The 20,922-nt window shown below is 42.4% G+C and overlaps 2 protein-coding genes across 2 annotated transcripts in view; one reads left to right on the forward strand and one right to left on the reverse strand.

The window, feature by feature from the left end:
* RRAS2 (RAS related 2) overlaps window positions 1-13,909 on the reverse strand; it is an 80,705-nt gene extending 66,796 nt beyond the window's left edge. Inside the window, exon 1 of the mRNA XM_033928060.1 lies at window positions 13,613-13,909. Within this exon, the coding sequence (XP_033783951.1) occupies window positions 13,613-13,714 (102 nt within the window). The 5' untranslated portion in view covers window positions 13,715-13,909. The remainder of the gene's footprint in view (window positions 1-13,612) is intronic.
* Window positions 13,910-14,039: 130 nt separating this feature from the next.
* On the forward strand, window positions 14,040-20,659 carry LOC117352047 (histone-lysine N-methyltransferase SETMAR-like). Its single transcript, XM_033928059.1, has 2 exons — window positions 14,040-14,358; window positions 19,093-20,659. The coding sequence occupies exon 2, from the start codon at window positions 19,266-19,268 to the stop codon at window positions 20,316-20,318; it is 1,053 nt and encodes a 350-aa protein (XP_033783950.1). The 5' UTR covers window positions 14,040-14,358; window positions 19,093-19,265; the 3' UTR covers window positions 20,319-20,659.
* Window positions 20,660-20,922: the final 263 nt, after the last annotated feature.

Consider the following 20,922-nt stretch of genomic DNA (forward strand, 5'->3'; position numbering starts at 1 on the left):
TAGGAAAGTGTCACAAGTAAAGATGTACCATAAAAACTAGCATTAAAATGTTATGACAGTCAAACATAAGCCTGTTATGCCCCTATTAAACAGTGTATAACAAAAGAGACAGGGAAAGTAGTAAAAAAGAACCGGTAAAACAGTGCCACAAGGTATAACAGAAGGAACAGGGAAAGCTAGTAAAAGAGACAGGGAAAGTAGTAAAAAAGAACCGGTAAAACAGTGCCACAAGGTATAACAGAAGGAACAGGGAAAACTAGTAAAACAATGATCCGATAAAAAAGTGCCACAAGGAAAGATAGTGAAAATTAAGCCGGTAAAAAAGGCCACAAAATGGAAACGTACCATGAAATCTGACATAAAACAAAATCTATGGTGCCACAACCCGATAGCCACTAAACAAAGAGCAAAAATAATACCGTGTTTCATGTCAGATTTCACAGTATTATTTTTGCTCTTTATGTTTAGTGGCTATCGGGTTGTGGCACCATAGATTTTGTTTTATGTCAGATTTCATGGTACGTTTCCATTTTGTGGCCTTTTTTACCGGCTTAATTTTCACTATCTTTCCTTGTGGCACTTTTTTATCGGATCATTGTTTTACTAGTTTTCCCTGTTCCTTCTGTTATACCTTGTGGCACTGTTTTACCGGTTCTTTTTTACTACTTTCCCTGTCTCTTTTACTAGTTTTCCCTGTTCCTTCTGTTATACCTTGTGGCACTGTTTTACCGGTTCTTTTTTACTACTTTCCCTGTCTCTTTTACTAGCTTTCCCTGTTCCTTCTGTTATACCTTGTGGCACTGTTTTACCGGTTCTTTTTTACTACTTTCCCTGTCTCTTTTGTTATACACTGTTTAATAGGGGCATAACAGGCTTATGTTTGACTGTCATAACATTTTAATGCTAGTTTTTATGGTACATCTTTACTTGTGACACTTTCCTACCGGCTCATTTTTTCTATTTCTTCTTTTTGTTATACATTAATTAGTAGATTTACAATTTCTTTTTTAGATATATAAAGCTTTTTAGAGTGGTCCATACACGTGGTTATTTATACCCAAAGATCCTCAAGGTATTGCAGTGTTCTTGTATCCCGTTTTTCATTCAATATGTTGTAGTCATTTCATATCCTTTTTACATAGATATACGTTGATATATTGGTTCTACATTTCCATATTATATTTATTAAATTTTATATTATAGGTTGTTTTTAGTATTTAGATATATTTATTGTCTTTCACTTATGGATTATATGACATATTGATTATTTTTTGATTAATATATATTTTTTATATTTTTTCTAGTGGCAATATATATATATTCTGTTGCTCTCTCTTCTATATATATTTTTTTATATATTTTTTATTTTTTTGATAACAATACATTGACTCCCAGGGATGACACATTGATTAATTTTTGACTTTCGATCACCTTATTTTATAGGTCGATTCGTTATCTATAACTAATCTTTCTAGTAATAATATATTGATTTCTATTAATAATATACAAAATATTCAGATCGCGTTGTTATGATATCTAAATAATGTTTGATTTTAAATTTATATGATATTTTTTTGTTATGATTGATTTTAAATTTATATGATATCTATATGATAAATTTATATGACATTAGTTACTATATATTTGTATTTATATATCGTTTTATTAAAATATATGTTGTTTTGTATTGGCTAAAGAAACTTTTATATGAATATTGCTGTTTTCTCTTTAATTTTTACATTTATTAAGTGCGTAATGTTTTTATCTCTGTATATTTTATCATCACAGTGTTTTTAAATCTCTATATGTGTTTATATGATTTTATACATTACCTATAGACTCCTGACGCAGGCCGTAGGGCCGAAACATGTACATGTCGGTTCGAGTATTTTTGGAAGAATAAAGGATTACCTGATTGTCCAGATGAGTTGAAAGACATTTTTATTTGTTGCACCTTTTCTTATTGGACAATTCCACTTGCTTTTATTATTATGAAGAAGGAAGTTGTGACATGCTGGAAGGAAACTCTTGGAGGGAGATCTGGTGGCACTTGAATGAACTGAAGTGAATAACCCTTCCGAACGATGGTGAGAACCCAGAGGTCTGATATAATCTGCTCCCATTGTTGGTAAAAGTAATGGAGTTGACCTCCTATGGGCAAAAGAGAAGTGTGATGGATGCAGGTGGATGTTATGCTCAGACTTAGATTGTCAAAAAGACTGCGTTGGCTTAGCTGCAGCAGGAGTCTGAGGTTTTTGTTGACGTTGTTGTTGCTGCTGCTGTCTTCTAGGTGAAGGCCTGGAAAAAGCTGGAGTAGACTTTTGAGGGTAACGCAGTGGAGGTGGTTTATAAGGTTTAGCAGATGAAGCCTTAAGCTTAGGCTGCACCACCAGAGAGGCAAAAGATTGCTCATGCTCAGAAATACGCTTGGTAGCTGCTTCGATGGTATCGTCAAAAAGCTCATTACCTTGACAAGGTAAATTAGCTAGACGGTCTTGCAATTTGGGATCCATATCCACAATGCATTGCTACCGCAAAGGCAGTCACTCTAGATGACAACTCAAAGGCATCATAAATGGCCTGGAGCATGAAAAGGTGAATTTGAGAAAAAGTCTCTTGCAGTTGTTTGAACGCAGGCAGGCAATGGACAGCCAAGTCAGTACTTAAAGTAGGACGTGAAGATGAAATTATAATTGAGGACTCTATTAGCCATCATGGAATTTTGGTAAAGACGACGGTCAAACTTATCCATGGTACATCCTTTTCTGCCCAGAGGAACAGCAGCATAGACCTTGGAGGGATTAGATTTCTTTAGAGAGGATTCCACAACCAAGGATTGATGAGATAATTGTGCCTTCTCAATTCCCTTGCAAGATTCCATTTTAGAGGGAATAGCTGGTATGGAATAGGGAGTCTCCAGATTCCTGATGAAAGTTTGTTTTAATACAGGATTCATTGGAAGCCTTAAAGTTTCTTTGGGCAGATGAGGAAGCTCCATTTTGGCTAAATATTCAGGGATATACTTGGATTCAGACTGGAGATGAAGCTGAAGAACTGTACCCATATCAAAGATGAACTTTGTAAAAGATAACGTCCTAGAAGCCGATGCCTCCGCAGGAGGTGAAGAGGAGTGTGATCTAGGTGCTGCCGAGTAGGATGGAGAGGCTTCTCTGGAATATCGAAAAGACATATCTGTATCCAACATAAGCGTTACTGAAGAGGCTCTTCTTTGTGATATTGGTGGAGTCAGAGAATGCTTACGCTTCAGAAGCCTCAAAGGAGAAGATCCAGGAGTCTGAGGAAGGGATGACCTCGAGTCATGCTTCAGAGAGATAGGTGAAGGAAGATCTCCCATGAAAGGCCTCAAGGAAGGAGTCCTCGACCTGCCTCAATGTAGAGACGCAGGAGGTGTAGGAGTCTGTAAAGGTTGAGACTCATGCCTGGGCTTCGAAGGGGTCTCGATGGGCCTCGATACTCGAGGTACGGGAGACAACCTAACCCGTAGAGTAGACTCTTTGCTTTTCTTAGATGGCATGTGCCTCGAGGTCGAGGCATGTTTTAAATGGAGCCTCGATCGAGGTTTGGCTCTCTTGTCAGGAAACTCGGGCCTGGAAGGATGAGGAGAAGAGTCACTGGAGGACAGCTGTCGAGATCTACAAGGCTTCTCTCGAGGCGCTTCAATGGAATGCTCAGGTTGACTCGCAGGAAGCAGGGTCAAGGCAGGAGCAAGCTGAGCCAAGACCAAGGTAATTTCAGTGGTCAGGATGGCTTTCAGCATGTCCTCGAACATAGGCACCGAGACCAAGGGATCTGGTCGTACAGGTGCAGCAGTGCGCTCCAATGAGGGCGATCTCGAGGATGAGTATTCCCTATGTTTGGAGGCACGCTTGGATGGAGGTCTCGTAGAGGCTGGCACGACTGCACTCGTTGCCTGGACTCATCTGGAGGCTTCTTAGGTAGCGTACCTGGAGAAGGAAGAGGAGACTTACCCGAGGACGGAACCTTAATAGACACAGCAGACGAGGCCTTCGACATCGAGGTCGCCCCAGGAGTTGAGGCCTAGGGTGAGGCCTTTTCCGCAGACTGTTCCATGTAGTATTTAAGAAAAACTTGAAAACATATTTATTCCAGGACGCTTTTGACCTATAAAACACTGTCCTTCTAGATTTCTGTATTTTTCTTTCTTTTTTCTCTTAACCCATTACTACCTAATTTGTTTTTATCCTTTGATGTCAAACTCTAACAAATAATAAGATTGTAATTTCTTCCCTCCCTTCCCACCCTTTCTTGTTTGTCAATCTTCGTTTGTCCTAAAAGTGAATTTAGTAAATTAAATGTATGTCTGTCTTTTAAGTGACCTTGTAACCCAAATTGTATTACCACACTCTGATGGTTTTTTAACTGTACATCGCTTAGATGTCTTGATAAGCGATTCATCAAATAAAGGTAAACTTGAAACTTGAACTTGAAACTTGAAACTTGCCAAAGAGCTCAATAATCTGGACACGACGTCTGCAAAGGGCCCGAGGTTGAAGGGTAGCACAGCATGGGCAGGACTCAGGACGGTGTTCTGGTCCTAAGCATTTGTTGCACCAACGATGGGGGTCGGTCAAGGAAACGGCCCGGCCACACTGGCTACACTTCTTAAACCCGGTAAGAGGCCGGGACATAGACAAATGAGTCGCAGTCGAACAACGACTGATGGCAGTGCCTAAGCCCTTAACTCGCTGGACGTAACCAACAGAAAGAAAATAAAGGGTTTTGTGGGGGAAGGGGGTTTAAGACACGCCCGCACAGCGACCGACCACACAATAGAAATAAAAGGAAAGCCGCGGTGCGAGAAAGGCACTTAGCAACACAGTAGAGCTAAGTAACAGGGCTTCTCAGCTCCACGGAAAACAAAGAACTGAGGAGACATGCACCCTGACTCGGGGAGGAAGGCACACGCGCATGCGCGGTGCAGCACTCGCAAACTTGAAAATCTTCAAGCAAGTCTGCTTGCGAGGCTGTCCGCTACAGGGCTCTGTGGATGATTTCACCCACATGTGAGAATATGCTGCCTGCTTGTCCTGGAATAATAAAGGTTATGGCTGACATTTGAATCCTATCTAGTCCACCTTGTTATTTCTGCCCACCAAAGTTAACAACTGCTTATGTTTTTGCTCCTCCTTGTCTAACTTTGTCTTGAATCCCTGGAGGATGTTTTTCCCTATGACAGCGTTCCAGTTTTCCACCACTCTGGGTGAAGAAGAACTTCCTTATTTTCGTACGGAATCTATCCCCTTTCAATTTTAGAGGGTACTCTCTCGTTCTCCCTACCTTGGAGAGGGTGAACATCCTGTCTTTATCTACTAAGTCTATTCCCTTCAGTATCTTGAATGTTTCTATCATGTCCCCTCTCAGTCTCCTACTTTCAAGGGAAAAGAGGCCCAGTTTCTCTAATCTTTCGCTGTACGGCAACTCTTCCAGCCCCTTAACCATCTTAGTCGCTCTTCTCTGGACCCTTTCGAGTAGATATTCTTCCTTCAGCTTTTCTGTCTGGAGACCACATACACTTTTGGAAGTGTCTTTTACCCTTATTTTTCCATCTTCCTCTTTGGAAAACTAATTCAAATTTTTTTTCCTCAGAAGACTACTATACCATTTCAAGGACCACCAAGAAATCAAGAAGCAGAAGGGGAAAAAATATTCATTCTGCAGAGATACATAGCGCTGAAACAGAAATCCAAACAAGTTAATTTCTGCAGGTAACAATGGAAGGGAGGACTGGTCCAGTCATAAGAACATAATAATTTGCCGCTGCTGGGTCAGACCAGTGGTCCATTGTGCCCAGCATACGCTCCAGTTCAACAGGAACTTGTCTAACTTTGTCTTAAATCCCTGGAGGATGTTTTCCCCTATAACAGCCTCCGGAAGAGCATGCCAGTTTTCCACCACTCTCAGGCTCCTATTTTCAAGGGAGAAGAGGCCCAGTTTCTCTAATCTCTCACTGTACGGCAACTCCTTCAGCCCCTTTACCATTTTAGTCGCTCTTCTCTGGACCCTTTCGAGTAGTACCGGGTCCTTCTTCATGTACGGCGACCAGTGCTGGACGCAGTATTCCAGTTGAGAGCATACCATGGCCCGGTACAGCAGCATGATAACCTTCTCCGATCTGTTCATGATCCCCTTCTTAATCATTCCTAGCATTCTGTTCGTCTTTTTCGCTGCCGCCGCACATTGGAAAAACGGCTTCATCAACTTGTCGACCAGTACTCCCAAGTCTCTTTCCTGGGGGGGTCTCTCCAAAGTACCGCCCCGGACATCCTGTATTCGTGTATAAGATTTTTGTTACAGAAATGCATCACCCTACACTTATCCACGTTGAACCTCATCCTCCATGTCGCAGCCCATTTCTCAAGCATGTTTGTCACGTTGCAGATGTTCGCAATCCTCCTACGTCTTCACTACTCTGAATAACTTCGTATCGTCCGCAAATTTAATCACCTCACTCGTCGTACCAATTTCCAGATTGTTTATAAATATATTGAAGAGCACGGGTCCAAGCACCGAACCCTGCGGCACTCCACTGGTGATGCTTTTCCAGTCCGAGTATTGTCCATTTACTCCCACTCTCCGTTTCCTATCCGCCAGCCAATTTTTAATCCACGTGAGTATTTCACCCACAGTCCAGTGCTTCTTAAACCTGTCCTGGGAACCCTCTGCCAGTGAGGTTTTCAAGACACCCCAATGATGCACGAGGCAGATTTGCTTGCCCATTACCTCTATTATATGCAAATCTACCTAATGCATATTCATTGGGGTATCTTGAAAATCCAACTGGTTGAGGGGGGTCCCACAGGATAGGTTTAAGAACCACTGGCCTAGTGGTTAGAGCTGATAACTCAGCACCCTGAGGTTGTAAGTTTAATTCCAGCCTAATCCTGTGACTCTGGCCCAAGTTACTTAATCCTCCATTGCCCAGGTACCAGTTAGACTGTGAGCCTACCAGGACAGAAAGAAAAAAAAATACTTTAAGCAAATCTCTTCATGAAAAGGCAGGACATACATGCATAAACTTTAAGGGGGGGGGGGAACACCTTTCTATATAAACAATGTAAGGCTTATATTTATACTTAACATTTTTTATAAGTGATATTGCTGAAAAGCGGACAGTGTGAATGACATGAAGACAGACCTAGCGAAGCTTGAAGAATGGTCTGAAATTTGGCAGCTAAAATTTAATGCTAAGAAATGCAAGGTCATGCATTTCGGCTGCAAAAACCCAAAGGAATGGCACAGTTTGGGGGGGTGAAGAACTTTTGTGCATGACAGAACAGTGGGACTTGGGTGTGATTGTATGTGGTGATCTTAAGGTGGCCAAACAGGTTGAAAAGGTGACAGCAAAAGCTAGAAGGATGCTAGGTTGCATAGACAGAAGTATAGACAGTAGGAAAAGGGAGGTATTTATGCCCCTGTATAAGACTTTGGCGAGACCTCATTTAGAATATTACTAGCTGATGCCCCGGCGTTGCACGAGTATTTAATTATAGCAATAACACTGTAAATGGATTCAAATAAAGATACTTTATAGTGGTGAATGAAATTATTTTTTTACAGCGTAATAAAAAGTACAATATTCAAATTATAATGTGAAATATTTGACAAAATGAATACAATACAACTAACGCAAAACGTGATTATAAACAACATTTTTAGTTTCACCTCCTGGAGCAAGAACATATAAATTCTTGGGTGAACCCACCCTTGAGCAAGCAACATAGAGTTGTGGGCCGCGAGACCCCCAGAACATATCACCCCAGGTAGTGAGGGATCTGCATACCAAGTTTCGTTCAAATCGGTCAAGCCGTTTTTGAACTACTGTGAGAATGGCAGCTTTTTACATTTTTTCCATTGACATGAATGGGTGAAATCTGATTTTGTTTGTAGCTCCGCCCACGTGTGCAGGTGGGCCGCGAGACCCCCAGAACATATCACCCCAGGTAGTGAGGGATCTGCATACCAAGTTTCGTTCAAATCGGTCAAGCCGTTTTTGAATTACAGTGAGAATGGCAGCTTTTTACATTTTTTCCATTGACATGAATGGGTGAAATCTGATTTACTGTTTGTAGCTCCGCCCACGTGTGCAGGTGGGCCGCGAGACCCCCAGAACATATCATCCCAGGTAGTGAGGGATCTGCATACCAAGTTTAGTTCAAATCGGTCAAGCCGTTTTTGCGTGATCGCGGCACATACACACACACACATACCTCCGATTTTATATATATAGATGTACAATTCTGGAGACTGCATCTTCAAAAAGATATAAAAAGGTTGGAGTCGGTCCAGAGGAAGGCTACTAAAATGGTGTGTGGTCTTTGTCATAAGGCGTATGGGGACAGATTAAGATCTCAATATGTATACTTGGGAGGAAAGGCGGGAAAAGAAAGATATGATAGAGATATTTAAATACTTACGTGCATGAGTCGAGACTTTCATTTGAAAGGAAGCTCTGGAATGAGAGGGCATAGGATGAAGTTAAGAGGTGATAAACTCAGGAGTAATCCTAAGGAAATACTTTTTTACAGAAAAGGGTGGTAGATGCATGGAACACTCTTCCAGAAGAGGTAGTGGAGATAGAGACAATGTCTAAATTCAAGAGAGTGTGGGATAGGCACGGGAGATTTCTTAGAGAAAGGAAGAGATAATGGTTAGACTGGGTGGGCCATTTGGCCTTTATCTGCCATCATGTTTCTAGTCAGCCAGTGCAAAAAGAACCAATCAGAGAGATTAATTCTCTTTAAGGATTTAGAGGTAAGTGATAAATTTGCTGAGATGAACATCGCAAATAAAGAATCATTTAGGGCCACAGGTGAGGATTAATTTCAAAATGACAATATACATATACACTTCACATGAAAATAATCCAAGCAAAATTCCTGCATAATCATTACATAGGTATATACAAAACCACACATACAAAACCGTATGTATATAATAGCATCAAAGCAAGAGACAAAACAATTTTCACTTTTAACATGAATAGGAAAATATCTGCACTCACAAGATGATAAACAATTGCTCCAAAAATAACACAAGTCAGGACTCCTTTGGGTTGGGTTTCACCTCAAACATGAAATGCAAATATAAAATGTTTATTTTGTATGTAATGATTTAAACAGATGACCATGTGGATCACTTACAGGCAAAATGTGGATGGGTACACAAATTTTCATTTTTGAGTTAAAAAACAAACAAACAAACACAACAACAATGACCTGGACCAGTAGAAACACACACTGTTTAAATGCAGCATTTATCCTCCTTTTACAAAACCGCACTAGCATTTTTAGCGCTGGCCGCAGCGCTCATGAGTGTTGGAGATGTTACCCCATGGTCAGTACTAAAAATGCTAGTGCGGTTTTGTTAAAAAACACACTATTAAGTGCTATTAAGTGTATTTTTGAGATTGCTTCATGGTAGTCCTATTAAGTTTCAATTCTACTGATTCACTTTACCACTTTACACACACACACACACAATGAGGTAAAGTGAATCAGTAGAACTGAAACTTAGTAGGACTACCATGAAGCAATCTCAAAAATACACTTAATAGCACTGAAATTCAAATGAGAGAATACATACTAATTATGGAGCATCTTAAGCACAAATCAGAACATTCAAATAACATATCAATTAATTACTGTCTTTTCTAATTTTACTTCTTTAGACTATGTAAAGCTAAATATACAATAGTGACCCATTAGATCAGGGGTGTCAAACTCAATCACATTAAGGGGCCGAAATCCAAAACACAGGCTAAGTCGTGGGCCAGACCCCACCCAACCTCTGCCCAGACCATGCCCCCATAATAGTACTAATTATAACACCATTTTTTCCATTCATTTTTCATATATACACACACAATTACAATCTTATTAACACATAATGGTTAACCACAAAATTAAACTACACAAAGCATACTGTATGCTTCAACATTTATTCCTACTTGAACACAGGTAACGCCTATGCAAATACGGGACCACAAACTAAAAATATATACAAACAAAACCCAAAACACTAAGATTCAAGACTGCATGCAGTACAATCCCCAGAGAAAACCAAACAAATGTAATTTTTCCTGAGCAGTGCGAAATAGACAGCAGATTAAAATTCTCAAAATTGACAATTCAAATACTAAATTGAAAATAAAATCATTCCCCCTACCTTTGTTGTCTCCCTTCCATCATGCTGTGCATCCTTTAGGTGGGTGTCGTACCTTCTGGCTGGCTCCCACTTGGCCGTTTTATGCGGCCCGTGGTCCGATGCCCCCCAGTGTTATCGTGTGGCTGGCTCCCTCCTACTCACAAGCACAGTATGCGGCTCCTTGGGCATCCTGTGCCTGAACTGGAAGCTTTCTGATGTCGCAACGTCAAAGGGAATGCTCCTGGATGAGGCGCGGGATGCGTGAAGAGCCACTGCATGCAGCGTTGTGCTCACTGCAGCTGTGAGGAGGGAGCCGGCCACAAGATAACACTGGGGGCATCTGACCGCAGGCTGCATAAAACAGTCAGGCGGGCCTTGAGTTTGACACCTGTGCATTAGATAACGTTTCCCCTTCAATGATGGTATACATTGGGGCAAGAGGACGAGTTTAACTGAGGAGAAAAATAAAAACACACTTAGGAGTTCTGGAACTCCTCCCAATAAGCCACGAGTGAAAAGCAAGAATAAGACTTATCTAATGGGCAAGAGCCACACATACACAAATGTCATTTTATTTAAAAAGTATGTAAATCATTTACATTGCCTTTCAGGCTGTTTAGTTTTGCCTAGAAATAATCGGTGCTTTTGTGATGTCATCACTCGCTATTAACGCAGCATTTGTTGCATCCAAGATTCCAACGCCATCTAAAATACTAAATATCAAACAAACTAATTTACTTATAACAATGCCTGTAAACTGAAAATCACTGAAATACTGTAGCCATTTCAAAGAATTTTTACTTTTTGTGACATATTATAGCTCATGCATTGTGCCATCACTACTGAAGTTAATGTTCATATTTTCATCAAAGCTGCTCATGTAAACCGCTCTGAATTGCCTTCATTAGTTAGCAATACAGAAGCTTTAAATAAACATTGCAGTCCTCCCTTTCCAATGCAAAGCGTTGCACGTCTCATATACAGTGCATGCTCCACAAGCCTTGCAAAACTCTACTTTCCCATAAACTCCCAACACTAGAAGCTCTCATTCAAGCCTATTCAAGTCTCAACTATACCAAGAAAAAAAAATGATTATAATAACGGTGCAAAGATTTTTCTAAATGGGAGCACACTCACTAGATCTGTTGCACTTGACGGCCGATCACACAAAATAAAATCTAATATGTCTTCATACAGGACGTGCATGTCACTTTTTCTTTAATGAAATAGTTGTCAATTTTCTACGCATTTATTGCACAGTAAGACTCCAATCTCACCTCGGGAGCTAATGCCATCTAACTGTTGACATTCTATAAATCGGAAGAAGTCAGCTTCTAAAAGAATCACCGTCCTGTATTCCATTTCAATTACTTAAGGGTCCTTTCACTAAGGCGCGCTAGCCTTTTATGCATGGGCTAAACGCTAATGCGTTTATAGGATATAATGGACACATCATTCAGCGTGCGCTAAAAAGGCTCGTGTGCCTTAGTAAAAGGATCCCTTATTTCAGTGGGAGATACATTAGATTAGCTACCTCCAAATTAAAAAAAAAAATAAATAAATAAAACGCATATAAATATGGAAATCCATGCAAGCACCATATAAAATGGGTTTAAAATAAATTCCAAATATAATTAAGCTCTGAAAAGAATACTGTATGTTTATTACTTTTATATACTCATCTATGCAACTTTTTATTACAAATTTTCATGTCGTCATTTTCCTCTTGCCAAAACAAGCCTTTTGTCTTATTTCACTCTAAGAGAATCATTTTAAGTAAACATTTTGTGGTACCAAAAACAAACTTCCAAAAGTTATTTACAACAATGCACAAGAAACACTGAAGAGGAAGCACAACACAAAGCATGTAAGACTGCATTTTAAAAGCTCGAAAATTGGTTTGCATTCACACAAAAAGTATTCTCGTTATTGAAATCTACCTAATGAGAGATCAGCCCAGGATGTTTTATGAAGGTTTTAAATCAGATTTATGTTCTGGCTTCAATGACTGACAGGCCTCTCCCTCCCCTACACCACCACTACAGTGGAGCTATTCAGAGTCTTGAGAAATAGAAAAGTTAAAGTAACAAAATGAGACTTCCTACTTTGTGCTTTTCAACTTTGAATGCTACAACTAGTTTGCTATCAAACCTGTGTCTAAAAACTAAACCAAAACCAGAGTTCTCAGGCTGTTTATCACTCACCAAAAAATCTGTGCTCTCCTGTCAAAGGGCAAAGCTACTGGAGACCTCTTGTGATATTGTAGTCTTGTCTACTTCAATGCATTCTCCACAACTATTTGTTATCTGCTGATACCCATACAATATTTTTACAGCATCAGCCTATTCAGATTGCACAGAGCCAGACACAGCTCTAACCTATGCCACATCACACAAGTCTGAAATTTTGCAAGTTTTGTTACTGTAGGCTCCCAAAGTCAATAGAAACCACAGCTGAACAAATTAAAAAAAATGTGCTCAGGCCATAGTCACTATTCATCCTTCAACTTTATTTAAACCCTCAACTATGAATGTCTAAGTTCACTACAACAAGATAATTCCATGCAGTGCATACTTGCAATTTCTACCTATAGAGAGAAAAAAAAGGAGAGAGAATCCCGGGGGGGGGAGGAGGGAGGGAAGAAAGCTTTAGAAAGGAATGGGCAAACTTGATAGTTCCCTATGATACTTATGTGCTGTCATTTGCTATGTCACTATGCATTTTCACTGAAGGCAGGCATACACAAGAGAAAACGTGTGCCTTCAACTTATAGCGAAGACATTCTTTGAAGAGTCGAAAGCAAATTAGAAATCAATCCATCGCAAACTAAATTTAGAAAAGCAACCCTGAAACCCAGGGCAGTTCGTCCCCTTTGGCACTGATCTAACAGATATCCAGCACATAGTCAAGAATATTATGCACCAACTATCTTCTCTATATTCTGATTCATTGGAGGAGGGGGGGGGAAGGTATAAAATCCTGTTCATTACGAGTCTGATCAGCCCAGAACTGTATTAATAGTCTTTTAACAGATTAAAAGCTACCAAAAACCAGAAGATACTAATCCCACAGTTGAACACCACATTGAAAGATTAAAAAAAGCCAGCAGACAAAAAGTTCGCAAAGAATTTGCTCCCCTCCCTGGGGGGCGTCACAAACCCTCACAGCAGCGCCGATCTTTCGGTTCGAGAAGGTGGGGCGAGGGTTGAAAGCAAAGGCCAGTTGCGAACTGGACGGAGACTAGGGAGGAAATCAGTGCCAGGTCCCGGAAGGGTCGCTTTAGCTTCCCAGCAGCAGGCGGGAGTTAAAGTTCAGCGGATTCAGACGGAAGAGGGGGGGGGGGGGGGGGGGGGAGGCTCGGAGCTTTCTCAAAGTTAAAGCCCCCCCCCCCGGGCGGGAAAGAGCCTAGGGGGCGAGGGCAGCTCACCTGGATGAACTGGATGGTGAGCGCCGATTTGCCCACACCGCCGCCTCCCACCACCACCAGCCGATACTTCTCCTGCGCCGCGCCGTCCTTCCAGCCTGCCATCGGGGGCTAAGGAAGGAAGGCGGCGAGGGAGGCCCCTTCCCGGCTCCGGGACGCTGTCTCAGGCGAGGACCGGAGGAATTGGCCGCGGCGAAGCAAACAGCAGGCGGAAAACCCTCCCCGCGCACGAGCAGCAGCTGCCGCCGCCACCACAACAAATGGCCGTCTGAGGGGCGCCGACTAGAGCCGCTATGCTAAGCCGGCGCTCGATATTCATGAGCTGGGCGGGGCCGGGCCGCGGGGCGGGGCGGCAGCGCCGTTTCCGGCTCGGAGGCCGCCGCCATTCGCTGGCGCCGGCCGGCTTCCGGTGGCCGTTTGTTTTTTTTTTATGAGGGGCGGGGGGGCTGGGCGCGTGCGTGCGTTCCCCGAGCGCGCCGGTGCCCTCGGAGTCCGTCCGCCGCGGGAGACTGGTCCGTTAAGAGGGGGGTGCGCGCGTGCGTGTGCTGGGCGCGAGCGGCCTCGGAGTGCGCGGCGGTGCCCTCGGAGTCTGTCCGCCGCGAGAGACGTGCGGGGCACGTGGGGGGTCCCGAGTTCCCAGCGAAAACACGTGAGTCCGTTTTCCTGTTTAAACAGTCGCGAGGGAAAAAGCCCAACTCCTCACAGTTTCTAACCGACCGGGCTTACAAAGCATGGACCATCAATACCAGGTAATAATAAGTCTACCTACTTGCTCCTTTTTGGTGCTAGGTTAGGGGTTATGGTTTGAGTACTTTTCTAAGTATAAGAAACCATGTAAAAAAGATATTTCTTCATAACAGTTATTCTAGTGCAGGGGTAGGCAATTCCGGTCCTCGAGAGACCCGGGTAGGTCCACATTGAATATACAGCAGACCCTCAATATTTGCGTGTGTTAGGGGGCAGAGCTGGCTCGCGGATAACTTTTGGGGGCCTGTTCTGGCCCACCCCCACGTCCCTGATTTTACCTGGGAGTGCAGAACCGTCATCAAAATAGCTGCGTGAGTTCCCGTTGCAGCGTTAATTAAAAAAAAAAAAAAAAAGTGAATAACCGAATCTGCAAGTTACTAAAACTACGAATGCAGAAGGGGTACTGTATATGAGATGGATTTGCATGCATTGCCTCCTTGAGGGCCCCAATCCAGTCGTTTTTTTCAGGATTTCCCCAATGGCTATGCATTGAAAGCAGTGCATGCACATAGATCTCATGCATAGTCATTGGGGAAATCCTGAAAACCCAGCTGGATTGTGGCCCTCAAGGAGGGACTTTGAGACCCTTGATTAGTGTATATTTATTGCAGATATCCTGAAATCATGGCCTACATGTGGCTGTAGAGGACCGGAATTGCCTTCCCCTGTTCTAGTGCAATAAGTGTGTCATTCTGGTGCAGGGATCTCAAAGTCCCTCCTTGAGGGCCGCAATCCAGTCGGGTTTTCAGGATTTCCCCAATGAATATGCATTAAAAGCAGTGCATGCACCTAGATCTCATGCATATTCATTGGGGAAATCCTGAAAACCCGACTGGATTGAGGCCCTCAAGGAGGGACTTTGAGACCCCTGTGAGGATAAGGCAGTGTTTCTCAACTCAGTCCTGGAGTACCCCTGTGCCATTCAGGTTTTCTGGATATGTGTGAAAGAAATTTGCATATAATGGCAGTGTATGCAAATCAAGTTTATGCATATTCATTGTGGATATCCTGAAAACCTGACTGGCAAGGGGATACTCCAGGACTGAGTTGAGAAACACTGTGATAGGGTATTCTCCCTATGCCTGTGATTCATGCAGAAAAAAAATCCACTCCAGATTTTCTATTCCTCCTTCACGAAAGGGCTGTCCTGCCCCCCTTCAGTTTCCTTCTGCTTTTGAGCAGGAAGGAGTTATTCTAATCTGCTCTGTATGTTTTTTTTTATTTTCGGGTTTTTCATGATTTTTAGCAGTTTACATTATTCCAGAGCATCCCAGATCAAGAAGAAAGCTCTGCCTGTGTGGAGAAGACGCAGATTTGAGATCTGCAGCTGACAGACCAGTCCCAGTATGGTACCTGTTAACCAGCCTGCAGAAACTGTTGTGGAGCTCGGGGTCCAAATCCCTAGGAGCTTTGCTCCCCTACTGGGTCACAAGGGCTTGAGCACAGGTTGTTAGACACCTACAGTGGGCTCAGCAGATCTCAGGATGCTGGCTGTGTTTCACCTCCCCCTTTTGCATGTGTGGGTCTGCCTGATTCGCCTATTCGAATCAATTCATTTTCTTAAAAAATCAGACTCCACAATTCAATGACCAACCCTCCTCCCTATACCTTCGGGCCTCCTAAATCAGGAGCAGCAGCACTCTAGCAGCAAACAGCCTGTCCCTAAACAGTACTTCTTGCTGGCCATCCACTGCCGCTGTTGTTCCTGCTTTGGGGGTGAGGAGGGAGTCAGTCAGGTAGTGCCGCATAGGCGCTAGCGCTGGGTACTCTTGGCTTTGCAGATGTAGGGGCCCCTCCAAAGGCTGCCATGTTTCCCCCTTCTCTCTGGCGTCCTGCTTCTGCCGCTGGCCTCTCGGTCTCGCATTCAAACTAATTAAAGCTTGCAGAGGATCACCATTAGTGATCCTAGCACGCTGCCGTCGGCCTCCAGAGCACGTTCCCTCTGCTGCAGTCCCACCCCTCGTGATGTTATGGCAAGGGAACGTGTGGAGGAGGCCAACGGTAGCCTGCTAGGATCACTTCTGTACCGGCGATCCTCTACAGGTCATAATTAGCTTTGAAGGTGAGACTGGGAAGCCAATGGGGAAGCCAGACGACGCTAGAGAGAAAGGGGAATCATGCCAGCCTTCGGGGGGTCCCCTGATGTAGAAGTACATGGAGGGGGGGGTCCAAAGAGACGGGCACATGCGTGGAGCCCTTACAGCAGTGACGGAGAAAGCAGCCTCCTGTCACTGCTGTTAGGGCTTCTGGTTATATTTTTAATGGCATAGATGTTGTGCATGTGTTAAACACGCACCATCTGTCCCATTAAAAAAAGCCCCCCGCGCCTGCACCCCTGAGCCACCGCCCCCCTATTTCCCTCAGCCAAACCCCTAAAAGATAGCAGGAGGGATGCCTACACCCTCCTGCCATCCTGATTGACTCCCCACCCTGCCTCATGGCAAAACAGCAGGAGGGATACCCACTCCCTCCTGCCAGGAAAGATCCCTAAGTCCCATACCTTAAAAATTGGGAACAGAAGGTACTGAAAACACTTCCTGCTCCTCCTCTCTCGCCAACAAGGCCTTATGCCCCTCCCTGGTGCTCAGACACGTTGGGCTCCTCCTGTGGGAGGGGCCTGAGATATCTGAGCCAATCAGGGACTTTCTTAGGAAGGAGACTTCCTAAGGAGTCCCAGATTAGCTCAGATACTGGGAAATGTTTCTGCACTGGTGCGTTTAAGAAGGCGGCAAAGCCTTTCTCCGCTCCAATCTCAGTGATGTTAGCTTTCCTGCAAGCAGACCTTGATGAGGATCTTGCAGCATTGTTGCTCCAGATCCAAGTGGCGAGGTTTTTCCTGTTTCTGGTCCCGAGAACATAGAGCTCCTTTGGTGTCTCCTCCGGACATTAGCCAGATTCCTGAAAGGGGCGCTAAGGCTCAGACCACTGGTGAAACACCGTTTCTGTCCTAGAACCTTACTTGGCCTCAGTCTGGCTGCATAGGAGCCTCCTAAGGAAGCGTTCTTGCTGGATCTTACCATAAAGATTATTTTCCTCATGGCCATTAAGTCAGTGAGAAGAGTCTTGGAGCTATAAGCTCTTTCATGCAAAGAGCCCTTCCTCAAGATCACAAAGACGGGGATCTCCATGTGCATGGTTCCATCTTTTTACCGAAAGTTGTTTAGGCCTTCAGTATCAATCAAGAAGTAAGATAGCCAGCCCACAGGGTCAAACAAGAAATATCAGATTCTGAAAAAGTTGGATATGAGGAGAGTCCTTCTACGTTACCTAGAAGGTTTCTAATGAGTTCCAACTATCTGACCATCTTTTTGTACTCATCAGTCAGGCTCGACACGGCAGACCAGCGTCCTAGGCCACCATTTACTGACATATTCATGTGGCCATTTAGTAAGTATATATTGCCTATGGCAAACAGTTGCCAATCTCCGTGAAGGCACATTTGACTAGAAGCATGGCTTTTTTGTTTTCAGAAACTCAGGCGCTTTCGCCCAAAAAGCTTTACAGGGCTGCAACCTGGTCCACTCTTCATACATTCTCAGTGTTACAGAGTGGATGTGGCGGCAAGTAAGGACACCGCATTTAGGCCCTCAGTGTTGTGAGCAGGCTCAGATTTCAGAAACCGCTTTTGTATATCCGTATCATCCAGAATGACACATTTATTGCACTAGGAAAAGAGATTAGTTTCTTACTTTGCTAATACCTTTCTAGGTGTGTAATTCTGGAGCCCTGCCCTGTCTGTCATTTCTCCGCCTGTCTACTTTCTTAATCAGATGGTTCAAGTCAAAGTTGAGATTTTGCTATCAGTCAGCCCTCAAGGGTAGGAAAGAATAATGTACTTTCAAGCCCACTTAAGTTGGACTGCTATGTGTTACCCTTACCTTTTGTATTTGCCTAAACCTCTTTCTTTCCTTTATTTATATTGTAGTTCTCCCTTTTTCCATTTGTTTCAGTATGTCCTTTTGTCTTATTTGTCCAGTGTTTTAATTGACGATGTCTTTGTTATTATTTGTCCTCTCCCTGATTTTATTGTATAACCACCTTGAAACTATTGATAAGGCGGTATATCAAATTTTAAATAAACTTGTAAAACTTGCTATAGCTCATTGGGGAATGTTTGAACTATATTAATGTTTCTGATCTGTATGGTTTTCAGAACAGCACTGTATTTCAGGAGTCACTCCATACCCCTCCTTCTTATGTGTTCCTATGTAGGGTTATTGCCTGCTTCGGTACAAACTGAAGGAGGCAGCAGAGCCCTCAGGTGAAGGAGGAGGAATTAAAAACCTGGAGTGGATTCCTTCTCAATGGCTAGTGGGCCTGGGAATACCCTGTAGTCCAGAATGACACACCTATCTACTAGAAAAGATATTAGCCTAATCTTTTACTATACACAATAAAACAGTGTAACACAATGAAATTATATATTGCAAAATATATGTACGTTATACTCAATATAAGTAAAAAGAAAAATTAAAGCAATTAAATAGGAATACTGATGCCCTGCTGCTATGACATGTTCTGTTGTACATCTCTTAAGAAGTACACTAAATGAGCATTTCATACATATTTAAATGAACCTTTCACCTATGAATTATTTTTCTTGGCTAATTTGATATTGTACTTTGATTTTCATATTGTTTTTAATTTGTTTTGCCCTGTATGTAAGATTTTTTTTTTAATTATTGTTGCTGTGTGCTTAGAATATTCATTTTAATAGATTTTATCATCTATTTCAGAATTTACAAGGATCAGTTGAAGTTTCCAACCTGACCAAGTAAAGAGCAAGATTAGCATCACAATTCTACAGCTATCCAATAGATGACGTTGACAAATGTCTACAGCTAGATTTTCAAGTTAGTGTGACGTCTAATCTTGTCAGCCTTTTAAGTGAAGTCCACTTTATAAAAAAATGGACAAAATTGAGTATCGCGCTGTGATAAAATTCCTTCATTTGCAGGGAAAATCACCTACTGAAATCAAATATGAGTTAGACACAGTGTATGGTGATGCATCTCCTTCATTTTCAAAGGTGAAAGCGTGGGCTGCTGAGTTTAAACGTAGTAGCCAGGCAAGCACTGTTAAAGAAGAATGCTCTGGATGTCCAAAATCAGCAACAACCAATGAAATGGTTGATGAAGTTCACCGAATCGTGATGGTAGATTGCCGATTGACCCTAAATGAAATAGCAGAGGCTGCTGGCATTTCATCAGAATGTGTACATACCATTCTACACGAATATTTAGGCATGAGGAAGTTGAGCGCACGATGGGTGCCACGTTTGCTAACCATGGACCAAAAACGAGTTCGATTGGACATTTCAAAAACATGTCTTGAGCGTTTTAAGCATAATGAGAGAGACTTTTTGCGGCGTTTTGTGATTGTGGATGAGACTTGGGTTCATCACTATACTCCTGAGACAAAACAACAATCCAGACAATGGACTACAAGACAGGAACCGACACCAAAGAGAAAGAAAATGGCTTCATCAGCTGGGAAGATGATGGCAACTGTCTTTTGGGATTTCCTCGGGATAATTTTTATTGACTATCTGGAAAAGGGAAAAACCATTAATGGTGAATACTATGCTGGCTTACTACAACGTCTACGTGCCGAAATCAAGATGAAACGTCCTCATTTGTCCAAAAAGACAGTTCTCTTACACCAGGACAACGCACCGGCTCACACATCAACAATCGTGATGGTGAAATTGCATGAATTGCGGTTCAAACTAATTCCCCATCCACCGTACTCTCCAGATTTGGCCCCATGCGATTTTTTTCTGTTTCCGAACCTGAAAAAATGGCTGTCTAGGAAGAAATTTTCTTCAGATTCTGCAGTCATAGATGCTATAAATAGATATTTTTCCAGTTTAGACGTTTCATATTTTACTGAAGGCATGAAGGGTCTGGAAAAACGTTGGAGCAAATGTATTGAGTTAAAAGGAGACTATGTTGAAAAATAGATTTCATTTTCCCTCCAAAATGTTGTTTTCTTAATTAGAAAACACAAAACAAGAGAATTCAAGTAGATTAAAAAACATATACAAAAAATAAAATAAATATAAATGTGTGCTCAGTGAAATCAACATCAGAAATGCCATATTAAACATGTACATCATAGCACACACCCTCCCTACCTCCAATTATGAATAAACAGTAAAAAGATAAGAAAAATACTTATCTCAACTGGTTTTGATTTTGGCCTGATTTTCACTGAAGATTTGGGGACTGGGGAACACAAGATTTTGTTTGCCAGAGAGGACAGAACGCCATGGCACATTAACTATGGCCTTCCTGATCAGGAGAGGACATCAAAGAAAACAGCTAAAATAAGTATTTTTCTTATCTTTTTACTCTGTTTATTAATTGGAGGTAGGGAGGGCGTGTGCTATGATGGATAATGCATATAATGAATAAGTTAAATATGATGGTGAAAGAGAATTGAGTTTAAGCACCTTAGAAACAGTATTTGAAGTGATTTATTGAAGTTCAAGATCAGCCATTGTCTGATTTCTGAACTATGATGTACATGTTTAACATCTTTTTAGCCTGTCTATTGCATTTCTG

The sequence above is a fragment of the Geotrypetes seraphini genome, chromosome 19, assembly GCF_902459505.1.
Source record: "Geotrypetes seraphini chromosome 19, aGeoSer1.1, whole genome shotgun sequence".
NCBI classification, from domain to species: Eukaryota; Metazoa; Chordata; class Amphibia; order Gymnophiona; family Dermophiidae; genus Geotrypetes; species Geotrypetes seraphini.